Source organism: Takifugu rubripes, chromosome 13 (genome assembly GCF_901000725.2).
Source record: "Takifugu rubripes chromosome 13, fTakRub1.2, whole genome shotgun sequence".
NCBI classification, from domain to species: Eukaryota; Metazoa; Chordata; class Actinopteri; order Tetraodontiformes; family Tetraodontidae; genus Takifugu; species Takifugu rubripes.
In genome coordinates, this window is record NC_042297.1 from 4,751,471 (window position 1) to 4,771,368 (window position 19,898).

At 40.5% G+C, this 19,898-nt stretch overlaps 1 protein-coding gene across 3 annotated transcripts in view; it reads right to left on the minus strand.

Annotated features, from left to right (window-relative positions):
• Positions 1 to 19,660, minus strand: part of LOC101062104 (A-kinase anchor protein 13) — an 87,067-nt gene extending 67,407 nt beyond the window's left edge. For 2 of the 3 annotated variants that reach the window (XM_029846669.1, XM_011609552.2), the window contains exons 1-2: positions 19,272 to 19,659; positions 6,164 to 6,207 (exon numbers count right to left, since the gene is read on the minus strand). In XM_029846669.1, coding sequence (XP_029702529.1) covers positions 6,164 to 6,196 — 33 coding nt within the window. In that variant the 5' untranslated portion in view covers positions 6,197 to 6,207; positions 19,272 to 19,659. Of the gene's footprint in view, positions 1 to 6,163; positions 6,208 to 19,271 lie in introns of all 3 variants that reach the window. The other variant, XM_011609555.2, reaches the window with a different exon arrangement.
• Positions 19,661 to 19,898: the final 238 nt, after the last annotated feature.

Sequence of the window (19,898 nt, forward strand, 5' to 3'; positions counted from 1 at the left end):
TTAACAGTCATAATTCCCTAAAGATTGTGCCATTAAAGAAGTACAGTAAATACATCCTCTTTAGGGATTAACTGAATTAAGTCAACTGTGTTACAAAGCAATGATGTAAAAAAGCATAGGTCTCATATAAAGAAATGTTAATGGAAACAGCTGATAAATTAGCACCTGTTAAAAGTGTTCATATTAAACACAGAACAGCTCTGGATGAACTGTGACATTCTTGAGGTAATCGGGGTTAGAAGGTTGACATACGAGTAATTTAGGTTAAACACGCAGGAGCAGAGTTGGACAGACTAAAAAAGTTAACAGATTATTAGACACTGCCAGAAAAACTATTTTAGCAAGAGAATTGTAGAAAATCTCTTTAACAGGTAAAAGATTAAACACAGCAAGAAAAACAGTACCAAAACCCCCAATATCAGAAATAATACTACCGTATTTTCATGACCATAAGGCGCACATAAAAGTCTTCAATTTTCCCCAAAATGAACGGGGCGGCTTATAAAGTGGTGTGCCTTATGTGTGCACCGAGTTCCAAAATCTCTAAATGCTTGCTGGCTTTCGCAAAAGCCATTTCAGATTTATTTCGTTCACTCGGATACAGAAGATGAGGACTTTGAAGGGTTTTAGGATGAGGATTGATCAAAACATAACGCGAGTACATTGCTAAATACACGCTAGCATGCATGTTTTAAGCTAGCGTACCGGTATGTTTTACCATGCCTGCGCCTTATGGTCACAAAAATACGGTACTTCAGAGAAAACAGCAGTGGCAGATTTAATAACCATTTCACTTCTGTGGCCGGAAAACTTTGAATAGTTTGTCAAAAGGTCATTGAAATGATCATGTGTGAGCAGATTAACTAGTACTTATAATTAAATAATTTACTTTCAGTTTCAGTCAGATTTAGATAATCCTAGTCTACATATATCTTTTTACTGTATCTAACTGACACCGTGCTGGCATAAAAATGGATGTTCTATCTAAAATAGAATCCAGGTGGTGGACACTGAAGATATGATGTCCTCCTTTTAACATATAGACTGTGGTGTTTTACAAAAGAGTGTCTTGAAATCTGTATAGGCAAGTGCACTACTAATATACGCCGATGATATAGCACTAATAGTTTCTTACAGAGATAAAAACAAAATTGAAAGGACACTTAGTACTGAACTCGCAAATGTTCGCAGATGGATGTGTGACAATAGGTTATCACTTCATTTAGGAAAGAATAGTCATTTTGTTTGGTTCAAAGATGAAATTAAGGATTTAAGGTTCCGTTTCAGGTAAGATTCAGCTGGTTAATTGGGTTCTGTGTCCGCTTATCGCTTGTCAGGAGTTGGCCATGCTCCTATGAAAGTAAATCAAAGAGTATTGATATTCCTGGATGAAAAACCATGCTGACTTTGGCAGGTGCTTTAATCCTGCCATATTTCGATTATGACTGTGGCCTGTGGTCCCCTGGCCTTACAATGAACCTGAAACACAGACTTCAAACCTTCCCTTTTCTTGTCGTGTAAACGGGCCACCTAGCTGGGTGGGGGTGGAAGGACTGGTGGCAACTGGTTTGATAACCAAACATGTAAAAATCTGATATGCCTTTCAACAGCCTTTCACAGAATACCAAGATGAGAGTTATTGAGATTGAAATTGGTACAGTTTAAACTTTTTTTTAAAACCAAAGTTGTGATTCACTGGCAACAATGTGTGACCTATATATTTAAACTTTAATTCAAAGTATGAAGGGGCCATATAAGTAAAGATGAAAATAAATAAAGTGTATGACAGAACAGAAGATTGCTCTAAGGAACGGTACAGGAAGTCCTTCCTGCCGTCTGCCATCAAACTGTATAACTCATCCTAACCCAGCCAATAACAATAATTGTGTAATGTTTATGTTGTAATTTTATTTCTATTTTATTCTATATTTATGTATATATGCTTATAATGCTTATAATATGTTTTTTTTATATATATATATATATATGCTGTATATATGCTTATAACGTTCTAATCTTATCTGTATTTATTTATTCTGTTTCTATACTTTGTATAGGTTGCTACTACAATTCAATTTCCTCACGGGGATGAATAAAGTACATCTTAATCTTAATCTTAAAATAAATAGAACCTCTCTCAGCAATTTTAGAGGCAAATGTGTCAGCTGAAGGTAGAGAAAGAGGGAAGTAAAATAGGAAACATAGCTGCACACAGCCCTGCTCAAAATGCAAGTAATATAAATATCACAACGTGAATAGTAAAATGGAAATATGAATAACTCGGGAGTGAAATTCACTCCCCATGACATTGACAAAAGTTAAACAAATATTCTGAATCGGTATGTTTGACTGCCACTCTCAGCTGGTAATGAATACACAAGACAGAGACCCGCTGCTGTATTGGTCTGCTAATTATGGCACTTCAAGACAGAATGCATCATTTCTAAAGAACAGTAGGAGGTAAGGAGCCTTGCCTCCTCTATTTAAATATGCATATGTATAAGTGAAGCTATAGTGTGACACTCAGTACATTTACATTCACACCTTAAATGACCTTTATTAAGATGTTTTCAAGCGGCAGAGAAAATCTGACAAATGTCCTCTCCTTAAACAAGTGGCGATATGTGTCTGTTTGGCAGAGTGTACGTGTAAACATGTTTGTCCAACACATTTTGGTGCTCTCCATATCCAACTAAGAGGCAAAGATAATCCGATGGGAATCAATTTGCCCGGGCATGTATACGCATTAATGCATGTACAGTCTTCGCCTTAATGCGTGTGCGAATTCTCCAGAACCTCCACGCTGGTGTATGACTCCATAACACAAAAATCCAGTCTACATTAGCATACAGCTTATGAGGGAGAGCGGGCATCTTATCTATGCAATAATTAAAGTTTACATTATGTCAGCTGCACTATTGTCAATTTCCCTGTTGTCAGTCTGCCGCATGACTCCAGTTGTTTTTCCAGTATGTGATGTAATATGTCAACCAGAAAGGGAGGCAAATGGACCTGCCGAAAAGATGCATATAGCCACCTAGTGCTGAAGAGGAGGACGTCTTCCTGTAAGATGTCTGTGTAGATTCTCAATCATCCAGGTCATTGTATCCAAGGTAATTTTTTCTGTCAACTAGACTGGATTTCTTCTCTTGAAGACGTTTCGCCTTCTATCCAGAAGGCTTCTTCAGTTCTGAAATCGCTGGGGAGAGAGCTTGAAAATATACAGTATAGCCCCTGTGGACCATTTGCATGCTAATGATCTGGGTGGTCACCTGAGAGTCGTTAGCAGTCCTCCACTCCTTCCAACAGCAAAACAAACATTCACACCATTCCAGGAGACCCAGTGACTCACCACCATGTGATCCAGCAGACAAAGGGGAGACACCTCAACAGAATCTAGGTGAACGACCCGACCAACGACCCTGCTAACGACTCTCAGGTGACCACCCAGATCATTAGCATGCAAATGGTCCACAGGGGCTATATATTTTCAAGCTCTCTCCCCAGCGATTTCAGAACTGAAGAAGCCTTCTGGATAGAAGGCGAAATGTCTTCAAGAGAAGAAATCCAGTCCAGTTGACAGAGAAAATTACCTTGGTCTTCCTGTAAGGTATCCGACTTTCTGTGTTGCATATAAGATGGTTAGGACAAGTCCAATTCTGAGTGTAGAGAAAGCCATCCTTTTATTTCTATTAATAATCGTTTCGTTGTTGTCAATGGTGGCCTAACAAATCCTCACATAAAGGACAAAGATGAGGACCATCATTCCTGCATGGGGCAGCAGCTCTGCAGCTCGTCACGTGACAGAAAGGTCACATGTTTCACCAGCACTAATGCGTCTGTACCAGCTCTTATTATGTCCACAGTTAAAACAACAAACGTCATGTAATGGGGAGTGTGTCAGAACAACAAAGACCAAGAAGGCAAAGAATACATTTATAAGTGCACAGGCACCACACACATCATAGTGTGAAGGGATTCCATACATTAGAAATAATGCCAACTTTCCCACAAACTAATTAATTCGAGAAAAAAAACAAAAACAATTGCTGAACCAACAAAGACAGACTAACAAACTCTGGTGTCACTTTAAACGAAATGAATAAAAATACCTGTGGTAAGCAGTTCTGGGCCGGTTATTAGCTCACACTGATCATTGTCCTAATAGAGCCACTTCTTCTGGTGGGACATCACGGATGTCCCCCCTCCCGAGCTGCCTCTAACTCACAGTAGCAAACCATGCAGTGCCCAAGCGTGGATTCCTCCAATGTCTATGTCATTGCCTCAATAGATGACAAGGAGCAAGCAGTTTTCATTTACATTGCCAAGTAGTGTCCAGTGAGGATAGAGGTACAAATACAGGTAACATGTCGTTAACATGTCGTAACATCTCCTTTCAATTTCAATCAACAGCATAACAGATGCCCCATCGTTTTTTGCCAAAATGAGTGAACGATCGTTGCAGTTAATGATGCATGTTAGCACCATGATTTTAACTTGTTAAAACAAAATAACAGATCACAAGGCCAGCGTCATGCATGGGGCTTTGCATTTTTCCACTCTGCTATGGCAACTTTTGGACCCCTATTGCTCGTTTTGAAAGAGAAAACAGCTCATTTCTGTACCTGGGAAGGATGGCAGAAAAGGATGGATGGAAAAGGTAAGAAAAGTTCCATCATTCGGAACCACTTCAGCCCAAAATTTGTTGTAAGAACAGAAACAGAAGTGAGCAACACGACCGATTTGTTTCATCATTTAAAGGCCAATCGCAGCGTTGTATGACCAAGCAATAAAGAACAGGACATAATGCGGGAGGCTTGAGAGCTGCTGGCTAACATTAGCATAGTTAGCTTCCCATAACTCAGTCAAACAGGAATACTCAAGAATTATTTGGTAGTGTGCCTTTGGAGAAATAACTAAATAACTTGGCAACCAATGACATCACTGTAGATGAAGCCCATTAGGGGTTTATTTTGTGTGGAGGAAAAAAATGACAAGAAAGAGGAGTCTGGCGAAGAGGATTCTCATTCACCTCATGATCAACTGAGGCGAATTCCACTAACAAACGCTGCCAATAATGCAGTCGCTACCTTCGGCATGGCGATGTGGCCAAAACATCATGTGATAATAATGCCCATATATTGTGTGTTATATTTAGCTAAAATAAACAATTACTTAAGACAGAGAAAATGAGTTGATGTAGTTGTTAGTGTGAGCGCACCCTGAGACAACTGTTTAATGAGGTGTGAGGGTCCACTCAGGGTTCTCCACAGTAAATCATTCATAAGGTTAAATGAGTGGTTAATGTGTGAGCTATTCTGACCTGGACACACACAAACACGCATCCGCACACATACACTAGTTACTGTACTTTTCTCTTTGTGAGGACTTTCAGTGCCATACTGCATTCCCCAGCACCTACTATGTAGCACATAAAGCAGCCAGCAGGGTGAAATGAACAGTAAGTGAAGGCCCATTAACAGGGCTGAAACATGCTGACATATTTTTGGGAGTATTGCTATTTTCTGCATGACAGGAGAGGAGGAGACAGAGCAGGAAATAATCCTCCAGAAGCTGAGCTCAAACTCACCTCGACCTGGTTCAGCAGACCACCCACGTTCAGATAATTGCTGCTGCCAGTATATCATTAAATAATTTTAAAAATGTCCATGTCAGTTCTCATTCATCCAGGTCATGTTAATCTGTAAAGAGTCTAGATGATCCTTTGCTAGACCTCCAATAAATGAATTAACCCACCTATTTAACAAACATTAATAAGAATGTGTTTTATCATAGTCACATCTTTTAAGCACGTGGTTGTACTTGCCCATATGCCATGGCCTTTCCGTTATGTCCCGGGAGCAGAAAAATCCCTCACATCACGACTAGATCAACATTCAGTGCTCCCTCAACAAACACGGCACATTTAACATGCTTAAACACGTTTTGGGAATCCTGCTCTCAGATTGATGTCAGGCTGAGTTCCTTTAAATATTAGCAGTGCTGCTAAATTTACCGAATGAAACTGTACTTTGGCATCACAAGTGCAACACCATTTACACCGTCCTGAAAAAGAGTAATGAGGAAAACTGACAGGTACAGTGGAGGGGTGTGAAGAGGTGAATTGTGAACACCGAGGGAAAAGTATTAATGATATACTTACATATAGCGGAGCTTGCTGTGGATTGAGTTTCATGTCAGTGGATCCTGTAAGGAGACAAATAAGATGTTTTATGTTGCTCCATCTCCCGATAAATCAATACAAAAAGACCAAATGCTCTTGGAAATTAATGTTTTTTAATATCATTAGCCATTTGAAAGTATGCTTCAGTTAACAAATAACATTAGTAGTATAATCACATTATCAATAACTGTATTTGTACAATCACTGCCAAAAAAAATATACTGTAAAAATATGCAGCTTTAAAACACAATATATACGTCTGCTCTTCTGGAAGTCAATTTCAAGGTAAATTTCTAGTCTAATAACATTTGGAAAGTGTAGAAATCCCTAATCATTTGATCAGATGGAAATGTGTTGCTAGGCCACTAGAGGTTATAGTTTAAATTATTTAAGGGGCTCATAATATAGCAGTTTCAGGTAATTCTATAACCGTTCCCCTTCATGCATCACCTCGAAGCTTTCTCTGATCCGCGTCTCAACACTGATTATAGCTTGGGTAAACCAGTTAGTTACATAACCCTTACTTTAACCAGGAAAACACCGCTCAGCTGAGTGTGGTACAAATAACACAAATAAGTATGTTGATATATAATTGTAGGAGGGTTGATGGTAAAGTTCTGTTCAGACACAAGTACGAAGGTTACAGAATGGAGGACTAATGACCTCATAACTGCTGCAGAACAGTTAATATAATCACTTTATTATTATTTAGTACCATTCAAAAGTGTTAATTTGAACAAAATACTTATTTGTGATTACAGTCACTGACTAAATGACAACAAAAATGAAGAATAATGGACAATCTAATGAAAAAACTGATGATTTTAGTGTATTATTGAGCTAAAACAGACTATAATTAGTCAGGATTTATTGTTTCATAAAATGTTGATCTAAATGATTGTAAACACCCGTCATGCATGATCAGTGTTTGTGTTTGGGAATGCAGCAAAACCACATTTTCAGACATCTTTCCTGACCCAACAACCTGACGTCCTCCTGAAATGGAAGCAGAGGGTGTTTTCAACACCAAAGCCCAATTCTTGGCCTCTCTTTTATTTCAGTTGATCCAGGAAGATCAGCAGCAGGATTTACTGGCTCATGTTCACGTTTGAGTTCTTACTCCAAGTCTGGGATGCAAAGACCTCAAAGCTGATTTCTGGGCACAAGGTCAAAAGGCAGGAGGTGTGTAATTACATTCAAACAAGCATCCTGCAATTATGGACTTCAGGACAAATGGACTGGAAACCTTTTAGTTCAACGATGATAAAGGACACTGGCCTTCTTCCAGCCAGAGATGAATTCAGGGGACTGGTCAGGTCTGAGAGCCTGCGATTGCCTCAGTTATTTGGACAGACCATTTTCTTTTGTCTGCCATTCCCTGGCCCTAAAGCAAGTCCTCGCTGCTGGCCTCAGTGGTCAGCGCTGCATTAATCACATGAACCCCACAGCAAGGGAGGAGGAAACAAAAGGCCAGGATCTAATGAGTTCAACAGAAAACACCAAAGTGGTGTTTAGTGGACTTGGTGGAGCACCGAAGCATAGCTAGGCCAATTCACTCTCTGCAGTCCAGTGCAAATATCGCTTCTCTTTTTCACTAAATACAGTAAACTGCTTCCTGCTAGAATTAGCTGGGACAGTCAGTAGTTCTAATAATACTCTGCAGTGTGATCCTCTTGCTTCTGCAACGTACACAATGAGAGGAACCCCACAAACTGACACCGATGGTCTCCATTTATTCAGATTTGTGACAATTTCTCAAATGCTAATGCTGTAAACCTCAGACCAACCGCAGGTTCCACTTAACTGCAAAATGACTGTAATAAGAGACAGGGCAGCACCCTGGCATGCAAAGAATACTAATAAACTTTTACAATAGATACTGTATATTTGAACATATAAGTGTATTTCAATCTCAACTGTATAGTTTACATTGTAATTATTAGGTAGCACTTTGGTGTCTCGTCAGACTTGTCTGAGTTTATAAGTAATAGAGAAAATTGTAAAAATGAAGGGAACATGTCCTCCTCCTTAAACATAGCTGGCAATATGCAGGGTAATATGCTTTATATTTGACCTATTCCATCACATAATAAACAAGTGGAGTCAGGTGACAGACAACAGGAAGAGGGATGATCGTACAGCTTTTTCCTATCTTGTATAGAATGTAGGTGTTGCTTATTGTCCAGATAAGATGCAAGCTATCCGCCGTGGTCATGTTGATGTTGAGAGATGTTTTTGTTCTGGGGTCTCATGACAGATGGGGTTTTTGGAGCATGCACAGGTCTCTTGTCTAGTTTAACTACAATTGTGGCATCTGAGTGTCTTGACCGGATAAGGAGGACTCCGATATTATCGGATTAGCATGTTAACCTGCACTTCAGTTGAGGTTATAGTCAGATTAAGGCAATAATTTGCATTTTTCACGTGTCATAAAAGTCCTTAATGAGCAGTTTATAGGATTTATATGTAAGAGACATGACATGAATTTGTTAACTTGCAGGTCACAAATAAGCTAAATCAAACTGAGCAAAGCTAAGCTACCCAAAATGTTTTGACCTTCACTTAGCCATCTTGAGTATGTTGATATACCGTATATTTGCAGTTTGGCCTACGGAAGACAGAGATGACAACATGCTCAAACTAATGCGAAACTGTCAGTCACCTTTATTAACTGCACTCCGCTCACATATTCACACAGAGTTGCTAACGCTCACAGCAAACACGCTCGTGCAAACAATTCCAGAATGGATGCAAATGTTTTATCGTTTTTTGCGTGCAACTAGGACTCAGGCCGCTTTCACGTAGCGAAGCTGTCACCAGAAACAGAAAGGATTTTTGTGCCACACATCACCGTTTTCAAACCTTTTCACCGAAACCACAAATCCTCACCGTTTTAGGCCGTGAGTACAGTTAAAAAAAACCTTGACTGAGATGAGGGTGGATATTTCTAAGCCACAACAAAAACTGATTACTAGTGGATATTGTTGGGGGGAACTCTAAGATTTAATGACCAGAACATTGTTGTGTGTTAGAGCATCGCAGCAGAAAATGAAAATGTCTGAAAATGAGCCAACAGATGGCCACCAAATGAATGCCAATCCCAGCATTTCACACTGGTAAATACTGTAAGGCTGCTGGTAGTACGGTAGGTTTACTGAGTTTCCTGTGTGTTTTAAGACAGTTTACTATAAGAAAAACTACCATCAATAGACTAAATGACAAAACAAAGACACTCTTCACATTATAAAATTGTTGTAATAAACTGGTTCAGGTGCTTGAATCTATAAGTTACCCGGGGTGAACGTGAGAAAACATACCATCATATATTTCAGCAACAATTTATCCACAGCTACAAAAGAGCCAATTCCCAGAACAGAAACAGAAATGAGAGCTCAGTTCACAGGCCTGCATCACAAAAATGGATGGCAACAAAAGTGTAGGCTTGCATATGATCCCTGAACATGAAGCACACTTTATTTCCATTGCAATCACTAACAGAGAGAAGTCAAACTCTTGCCAGTGCTGATAGAAAAATCACCAAAACTTCATCCAAACATAGTCTAATCAGCACAAAATGTCAGTCTGAAGCTATCCTGCTGTGGTTGTAATTTGATTCAATGTCATAGGTGAGAGTAGCGAGGGTGTATTTTATTCTGCTGGAAAGAGATCTAACACTACTTGATGCCAAACCAAGGGTCAAAACACATCTACACCACACAGAACAATACAAAGGCATCTCCTAAAGTTCCACAGGCAGCACATGCACAGGTCACGTCATATTCCTGACCCCAGTCCAACAAAACATCTGGCTGAGGGTGGAAGGAGAGTAGGCTCCACTGAAGGAAATGTGACACAGCCCACGTGGAGCCTGGCCCAGTCCACCCTGGCTCGTCCTGGATAGATACCTTTTTCAAGCATAGTTCGGCACCTTTGATGTGTTATTGTAAATATGTATCAGCACGACATATAATGGCTTAGAGTGACATGAAGAGCCAAAGAAACAGCGTTGTTAGTTTTACTGGGGAGAGGAATAAGCCGAAGGGAATTACGAGGTACTATTAATATCCATTAATGCCAGACACATACAAGCCACAAACTGCGTAATAATTCACTCTAACAATATGAGCACCCTACATCTAAATGAATCTTCTGATTCGGTCCTGCACAAAGAGATTTATTTTTTGCTCAGAGAAAGATTTTGATAAATAACATCTCCTAAAGCTCATATTACAGTCACCCAACACTTCTTGTTGAGATTACATAATGCATGAGCACCACAACACTAGCTGAACACAGCCTTTAGCCTGCCGCCATTAAGTGATAGAAACCGGATTTGAACTGATGGTGAAAAGTGACTATCGTGCCTGTCCATGAACCCACAAAGTCATGGGGTATTATCCACGCATCAGTCCACCGTCATCATAAACGGCCTAATACATCAGAGCATAAAAAGTCCCTCAGTTTGGGGATAATAGCAGAGACATAGCACATCAGTGTTTTGAATGAAGCTGTTATGACTTCACAGGTCCCCCGGCTATCAGAATAAGCCTTAAGAGCCATGTGACCGCAGCGTGAATGGACAATGAATAGGATTAGAGTCACAATCCATAAATCAGACTGTCCCCTACAATAAAGATTCTTCAACACAACTGCATGCTGAGGATCACCGTGCGTTAGCAACACTTGTCTCTCTGTAAATGTCTGCTTTTAAATTGCGATCGCGTGTGCTTTGTTCTAATGCTAGATAGTTGATTACATTGTTGCATTACATAAAGGAGAAGTAGCAGAATGATCCAATTAAAAAACGTTGAAAGATTTCCTGTACGAACCATTACATCATCACCTTTGGCACAGTGCCCGCTTGGCCATTTCCACCAACAGCTACCGGACATTACATGATTGCACAAACTGTTTTTTACTCTTTTTGTGAGTCTTACAGGCTGCTCATAAACGGAATGTTGAGCCAACATCAAGAAGGTTTTATACATAGGAATGATCCTAAAAGTGTGCAATGAGACCTGAGATAAAGGAACACTCATAGTAACTTCAACCTTATCTTTTCTGCCTTCACAGGTAATCTGGTAGGACAATCGTTCTGTCACAAGGTCAGGGTTTTCCATTTGGTTTCCAGGGTTTTCCAAAGTCCTTGAACATCAATTGAGCAATTAATAAATAATCCCTGCATGACTCTATTGTGATATTAATCAAAAACACACGCAATTCACACATCCAACTGTTTAACAGGTTGAGTCATGGAATTCAGCTGTAAACAGGTTCAGTGCAAAGATTCAAAGTATTGATTTTTACATATCACTTTTTGTCCTTTAATGGACTAAAAAAGTAAAAGACAAGCCAATTTTCAAATGCCTCCGTGTTTAATGAGCAGTGTTTCTGGGTCAAACTCTTAATAATGACAATTAAATCAGTTGAAGAATGTTACTGTGGGGCGTTGTTATGGGGACAACCGTCACCTAGGGCAGCTTAAAGAGGTTTTATGAATTTGGTTGCAGTCAAGGTCATGGAGGAGTCCGTAAAAAGGGACAGAAGCCCAATATAGACCTAGGGTGCCATCCAACACCGGGGCCACATGGTGGCCGAGGCAGGACTCAAAACTCAAGGAGATGTATGTTTACTACCTACAATCACAGAAGAACTGCATTCATTAAAAGACAAAGTGGTGAGGATGAGTGCTTGTTGCCTGCAGCTATAACATGGAGAAATGTCTTTTCTAGGATGCTCAGTTTTAAAGGTGGGATTAATAGGTCAAAAGGAAAGATAACATCTGACAAAAAGCACGTACTTGCTGCATACACACATTTACCACAGTTCTCCTGGGACCACATCCACAAATTTAGAAATAATATGCATCCAAAAACATGACCAATGTAGCATGTGAAGACAAGTATAACCAGGAAGGGCTGACAGAGGGCTGATCACATAGCAAGCGTGGATAAATCAATGAAATGTAATCACTCAGAAAAGCTATTTGGGTGTTTATACCATCGTTTTCAGACTTAGAATTATTCTAAAATATCTCCATTTATGTGGTCCTGAAATTCTACAATATGTGGGTATTAGGCAGATCAAAAGTTACAAAGGTTTAAATTAGGGCAGACAAAATTAACACGTTAATGCGGATTAATCCATCATGATGATTAATCGGATTGAAAATCTTAACGCAATTAACCCATCTGCAGTGGAGACTGACTCTGAAAGTCTCTGGCAACATATTTGGGCAGGTTGTCACGACGTTATCGTCGCAAATATGCAAAGGGAAAGTTGATGCGGTAGGAACAGGCAACAGAAGCAACCAGTAAAGCATTGGCCGCCCTTGTACAAAAAAGATGGAACACTTGACCGGCATACAGTATACGCAGTAATCCTGAGCAATTCCATCTGAAAATCCCGTTGGCGTGAACCACACGTTAGTTGGGGGTTCTGCTAGCACTTGTGACAAACCATCCCCCCTTCTTTCTTCTGTTTGCTCGTGCAAAATGAGACAGCAAATAATGTGGATTAAAAATGAATGTTTAATTGTGATTAAAGTGAAATTATTCCACAGCAACCCTATGATTAATCTGATTAACTGTTCAACAGCGCTTTAGTTTAAATGAAGTGAAACATGTAAATAAGAAGATGGTGTTTTCTGTTTTTATGGTCATTTTGATTTTCAATAGCATTTTATTTCTTTGAATGTGCTTGAGCTTCGCTATTGAAGTTGGCAGTTACTTAGATTTAATTTTACTTTAAGCAGGAAGTCCTAAAGATCAGAGATTTCTTTTGAGAGGGAGACCTGGCCACGATAGCAGCTACAAGTGCTACATTTAAAACTGCTCTGGAAATACTTTACACTTGGAAAATGAAAAGAAAAAACCTAGATTGCCTTTTCTGGGCAGACGAAAGAATGTCTGTGTCATAACATCACGGATCTATTTAGCCTTTGATAAAATACATAAAAAATGTCCTAAACAATTCCTAAACCCCCATAACATTTTCAATTTCTCCTAATAGATGAGTAAGGATAATGGTCCGGCGTGGTTTGATGTTTAACACAGATGTGTGTTTAAGCTCTCGAGCTTTCTCTAGATTAGCCGTAGTTATGGGTCACAACAATTCACACATTGGCTGCATTCCTCCATATCACAAATTCCCAAAGGAAAGGACAAAGTACACGTACTGAGCTTTGTACAGATCTGTTCTTCTGAAGCAGCTAAATTAGTCAGGACTACGTCACCTCCTCCACAACTGTACCTGTAGACGCGCCGTGATGACGGCCATTTAGATAGTCACGGCTGTTTGATTTAATCAAACTTAAGCAATTGTGTGTATGAACAGATATGAGGCCGTGATGGTGACATGACCTCACCCTGACACACAAAAGCCGCCTCTGTGCAGGAACGGCACACAAATGCTGGCTGACAACACACGGCAGTGGGGATGAAAGGTCTCCTCAGTGTTTGGTGACAGTTATTACCCCCTCCACTGAAACCAAATACCTGTGGGCCCAGATAGCATTATCTTATTGTGCATGAGGCACACTGGGGGCTGGCCTGTAATCAGGGCAAGGCCTTCATCAGCCTTCTTCCCCAGGTTTGATCTCACCCCTCCCCCTGTCTTTCGACAGTGACGAGATATGCTGTGGCTATGGGCAGGTATTCCTTCATTCATTCATTTGGTGCGTAGATGTGAGCTGAGGAGGTGCACGTTTGCTCCCTCTATCTCCCCGCAGGTCACGGAGAGGTGAAGATTCTCAGTTCACCAATCAGCAGAACATTGGGTGACTGTCACTCAGTGCACCAGGGTGCCTTTGATAAACTAAAATTTGCACCAGTCTGAATCAGCTTTTTTTTTTTTTGGCACCATTTCCAAGTCAATAAAAATCCTAATCCACCTTAAAAAACGTTCTTCAACAAAGTACTACAGAATCAGCAAAGGTCTTTTTGTTCCCAGTGTGCCAGCTGTAGTCGGATTTGCCAAACTGACCCCTTGCATGAAAACTAGGTGGGCAATACTGTATATTGATTTCAATATATTGCCCACCTAGGGACAATCTAATCTAATCTTTCACAATGACCAATATAATATTCCCCCGTCAAAGAACCTCAGTAATTCATTTACCCTGCTTGAGAAATAGTGTCACACAACATGGAAAGAACACTAAACACCGATGGATGACCAAATAAATGCAGATGGACGTCAGAGTTTTAGAAGAGGGAAAGGATCATTTGGAAGGTAAGAGGTTTATAGTGGACAATCCTAAGCAATGCAGACCTCAGGCTCACAGAAGGCTTCATCAGATTAACAATAGCTACGCTGTGGTCACCTCACATGTCTTCTTGTCTATCATGTCAGTTACAATGCTAAATAAACATCAACAAGCCATTCAGGCTGTACAACAGTGAAAACAAAATAGGTACTTTCTATGGTAAATCATGCAGGTTTAGTCAATCAGAAACTCTCATTTCTCCACAAATACGCATGTGATTTGGTGAGCAGTGATACCCTGCTGATCAACAACAGTTCGACGCACACAGACTCACTCTCGGTTTAAAAAAAAGACTGTTGCACTGTTTATGGGAACTGCAGTCATGAACATGACAGTAAAGAGCAGCTCACTTCCCCTCTGGAAGTCTCGATTCACCCCCGTTTTGTGGACTTTCTTTTAAACAGGAACTAAATATAATATTGCTTGTCAGGATAGAATACTTCTTTTAGCGCTTTTAATGACATGATACTGATTTTTTCACAATATATGTAGTGTAGATCTCCTCAAAATGGTATTGACCAATCTGTCAAAGCTGTTTAATTAAATGTATAAACAGAAATAAAAAAGGAGGGGTGTGTCTGGGTTATTTTTATTTAAAAATGAAGATTAGTCTGTTTTCTACAGCAAAAGGACTTGTTATGGTTACAGAGCCCAACTGAGATGAAGTAAACAGCAGATATTTTGGTTGCGTATGCTTTCATGAAAGCCAGTAAGCGTCACCATTGAGGATGACGCTGCCTTTAGTTCATCACAGTCAGACTTGGCCCCAGGGACCACTGTCAGACAAAGCAGGGAGTGCCTCCAAAATCAAGATTAAACAATCTGAAAATTGCTCTTTGGATTGCTTTTCCAGTTTTGTCACTATTAAGTACATAGCAAATATGTTAGCTGAAAGAAATTACCTAAGGATAAGAAAACTTACCCTGTTCATGTAGCTGCACTACTCAGGTGCGTGGTCACTTCATTGTACATCCACCAAGTGTTTGCTAGGCAGGTAGCCTCAGTAATGAGCACATGAGCTCCCACCACGCTAATTACGCCGAGCTAAATATGGCTTTGTGCTAACACAGACAGTAGGCAGATCAAAGCTGAGCCCTGATGTCAGAGGGGGAAGGCGGAGCCTGCCAGCCACAGGTCAGGTGTCTTCTGCCAGTGCACCTACCCTGTGGCTGCTCGCTAATAACACGCTTATTCAAAATGTCAGGATTGGGCGCATGCATGGATCAAAACAATCAGACACATTAAAAGTGTGATGCTACCCAGAGAGACAACTGACCTGCAGACAGTGCTGATGTAAAAGGAGCAAAGCTACAATTCAAAAGATGTGGAAAATCTTGGATATGTGACACAAGACGGTAATGAAGTAGAGGTCAACAAGAAAAAAAAAAAAAGAGTAGCAGCAGAATGGTGGGAAAATATTCAGGGTATTTGTATTTGGAAGCGGGGAAAAAACCCTCCTTTCAAAGTTAAAGCTTTTACAAGTGAATGCAAATCAGCGGAGCTGAAAACAGATCACAGTAATCGGTGAAGAGAACGTGTAAGCATGAATTAAAGACAATAAAATAGTGATCAAATTCAAAAACGTGCCGCTTCTTGTGCTCGCATGGTTGGTTTGCGTGAGCTACCTGCTGAACTGCTCAGGCTTGACTTTAATTTGTCTTTGAACAGAAAAAGCTTTTAAAATTGATTTAAATGTCACCGGTGCTGACGTCTTGAAATAACAGATATTCCCACAAGTTCCTCCAGGCTGATGCTTGACTGAGGCCTGTATCATTGCAGTCAGTCAGTACAGAGAGTTCCAGACATCAACTCTGTGTGTGTGTGTGTGTGTGTGTGTGTGTGTGTGTGTGTGTGTGTGTGTGTGTGTGTGTGTGTGTGTGTGTGTACTGTATTTTACATTCAGCTTGCATCCATACTGCACGTGACTTGATTGACTGAGCTGGTCTGCAGCCCAGTCCTCACAACCTTCCAATTTCTCTTGCATCACTGTTCTTGAGAAGCTCATTTCATTCTGAACATCTCTTGTTTGAGCGGTTGTTTGTCTTTTTCATATATTTTGGTGTTTTGAGGCATCCACAATAAATGCAAAATGTGTCATAATTTTCGTCATTCAAATATCTTTGAAATGGTAATTTGTTTGATCATTTTGTACGAGTTTATGCCCCAAAATACCATCTGTAGGGGCACCAACGTGGCCTCTAAAAACCCCCATTTGAACCCTCAACTGCTCAGTCTCACAGGACAGATCGGACAGTTGTTGACACAGATTGAATCCAATCTGAGGAGGAAGTCAGAAGGTTGTGGTGGCTGCAGAAGCATGCTGACGTCTGCGCAGGAGAAAACCAGCACTGCCTTGCACAGTATTTCTACATGCTGCAAAGCCGAGTGCTCTTTTGGAAGAGAGAGTGTCCTGCTGCTTGACGTGCTGAGAGGATTCCAGTGATTCCTGTCTTAGCAAAAACTAAGTCAAGGCTTTGTTGTGACTATCAGCAGGGAATTCAGCAGCCAGCCACCCTCTGGGACATTTTACACCAATACTAAAAAAAAAAAGCTTTACCTAAAAAAACCAGGATCGGCACTATTTCCTTTAACGCTTTAATTCTGTGTCATCACAAGGCTGGTAATTTATATGTCTTCAATAGTCGTTTAATTACGGGTTTACAGAGTTGGGGAATTGGTTCGGTGCCACCTGGAGCCAGCACATTCCATTTGGTAATTTACAGTATTTAACTAGAAGCCAACACTTTTTTTTTGCCTTCTTGCTTTTATAATTCAGGTATTCCAATTCCAAGTAATTTCAAATGTGAGGGTTTACTTTGAAATATGTGTGAAATTCCACTTTACTTATACTTTTCCATCCATCTTAATTCCTGCTAGTATTCAGAATGGGAGGCTGCTGCATGAGGGCAGAGGTGTGTGTTCTACCATATTTGGAATCAGCCTCAGAGACACAAGCATTCTGTAGAATGTCACAAAAAAAAAAGAAAGTGGAATTACTTTGTATTTCAGTTTTAGACATAAAATGAGTTAGGAGCAACGGTCGAATGTGTAAAGTGGACACGCCTGTGTGAAGTTTCAGGAAGGAACAGGATCCTTTAACATTGTCATATCCTCTAGAATACAATGAGAATGGTGCACACCCACAGACAGAGGCAGCTGCTCTGATCTCCAGTGGAAACCATCTGCATGCATACTTAGATAAGCTGCAGTCTGACCCTGAAACACAGAGAGCTGCACACACTGAGTCAACTGACCGTAAGAATTCTCTCCCATGAGTCAAAATCAGTGACTGTAAGGGTCCCACTAACCACTGCCTGTCCCCTAGAAACCACATTCTAACCTAGGAGAGTGGAACGTGTGTTAGAGGTAGAACATGTCAGATTTCTGTGCAGTTCACTGTAACGACACCAGGTCCGACACAGACAGGCCGGCACTGGAGTATCTCAGATCAAACATGAGGGTGGAATCCAAGGTCCTTCTTATTCATCCAGGAGTTAGTCCAGGGTAGAGCAAAAACATTGAAAGATAAGTACAAAAAATGCATAAGAAAATGTGCCAGGTTTACAGTTATGACTCACATTTCCCCACCTTTTTCTCACAGTGTGACTTTTATCTGGTTTAGAATGCTATTCAAAGAAGGTGTTTGCCAAGCTGAAGAAATAAAATGAGGGGGAAAAAATGCCCTTTTTTTTTTTTTTGTTTTTTACAACATTCTGTTAATGATTGTGTACATCAACACAAAAAGGAATCACACTTCCACTGTGTGGGAGAGGAGCTAAATAAAGCTAATTATGCTATTTAGGTTTGCTGCAAAGTGGAAGGTGACACCATTAACGTTTGCATCCTTGCCAATGCAAGCTGCAGCTTCTCGTCTGTGCAAAAGCAGAACCCTTGGTACTGAGAGAGCGATATGAAGGCTCAAGAAGAGAAGAATGTCACAAAAATCAGAACGACACAAAACTTGTTCAGGTAAATGAAAGTTTGGATTTTCCTTTTGGAAGTGACTCCTGTCACATGGCCACTTGTGCCCCCAGATGCAATGGTTGTGGTAAATCTACAGCAGATATTGGTGTTATAAGACATGGAAGCGGATGGAGGCCGCATTTTTGTGCTTGGTCCTTGGCTGAGGTCAAACGAGTGTGAATTAATTAGTAGGCCATGTGTACATCCTCCCACACACATGAAAAATACCGAAAAAATAAAGTCACTTCACCGTGATTTTCTTTTCCTCAATCCTGTGACTAATGTCTGGCAACTCAACAGTCATTAAACACACGATATTATGTAGAATAAATTTAAGAATGACGTCACGGGGCAATTCATTAGTCACATTTAAAACAGATTAACTTGTGAAATATATTGACGGTTCGACTTTGATACCAGTGACTCAACAATACGTGTTATGATCTAAAGCAAGGTGCGGGTTTCCTTCACATATGTTGAATTTATGCTACCTAAACATAAATATGGTCATGATAACTAGGGCGGGTCATTCCACGTGATTTTTAAAAAGCGCATCGGTCAGTGTTCAAAACCACCTTCCTCAGTTTTATTAAAGTTGGGGTTAAAGGACCACTTTTGTTACATTAGTGTGGGCAGCTGATGTTCACAGAAACGTGAGAAGTTCGCCCACTGAGCCCTGCAGGCTGTGAAAGAGGATGTCATGGCTACCAACCAACAAGTTTAACCCTGCGCCAGAAGCCATTTCGACCATTTCTCCTGTTATAAGCAGCGACAGATAGAGAGGCCGAAGTTAGCATGTGTGTGTTCGCATCCAGTAACAAAATTTTTTTTAAAAACCAGGCAACATGGTTTTCTTACCTCAAGCAGAAGTAGCTCAGTGTGGAATCCTGGAAACCTTTGGACGCATAATAATCCTCGTCCGGCTCGGGGAAGTCTGCGGCGTGTCCTTTACAAAGTGTTTTAAAGTAATTAGAGGAAGACGAGCGTGGATCTGCCCCGGTTACCCAGTGGAGAAACCACCGAACTTTCTTACAGTTGCTGGTGTTTCCCAGGACAACTCTGAGGGAGGGGCTATTCTGACCCCCATCAGGGGAGAGGGGGCACTTTAAAAACCCCGCTTACACACTCCACCTCCCAGGAGCGAGGCAGACACAAATCTACGTTAATCTACGTTAATTAGTAAACGGTTTAAGGCAATTTAAGTCGTTCCGATATGTCTAAAGATTAGAGGAAGAGTGGCTCTCGCGCTTGTTGAAGTCAGCAAAAGTTTACTAACGTCCGGTCTGGGCTTTTCACAATAAAATGAATTACTTCACCGTTAAGGGTGTTCAGATAAAAGAGACGTGAGGGGGAAGAACTGTTTACTTTAATCGTTGACCTTCCCTTTAAAATGTCTCATGCTGTAGTCGGTTTCACTCCAGAAATACGATGTTTGGTTTTCTATTAAAAATTTCCAAAATGAGAATGTGACTCATCCATAGCTCA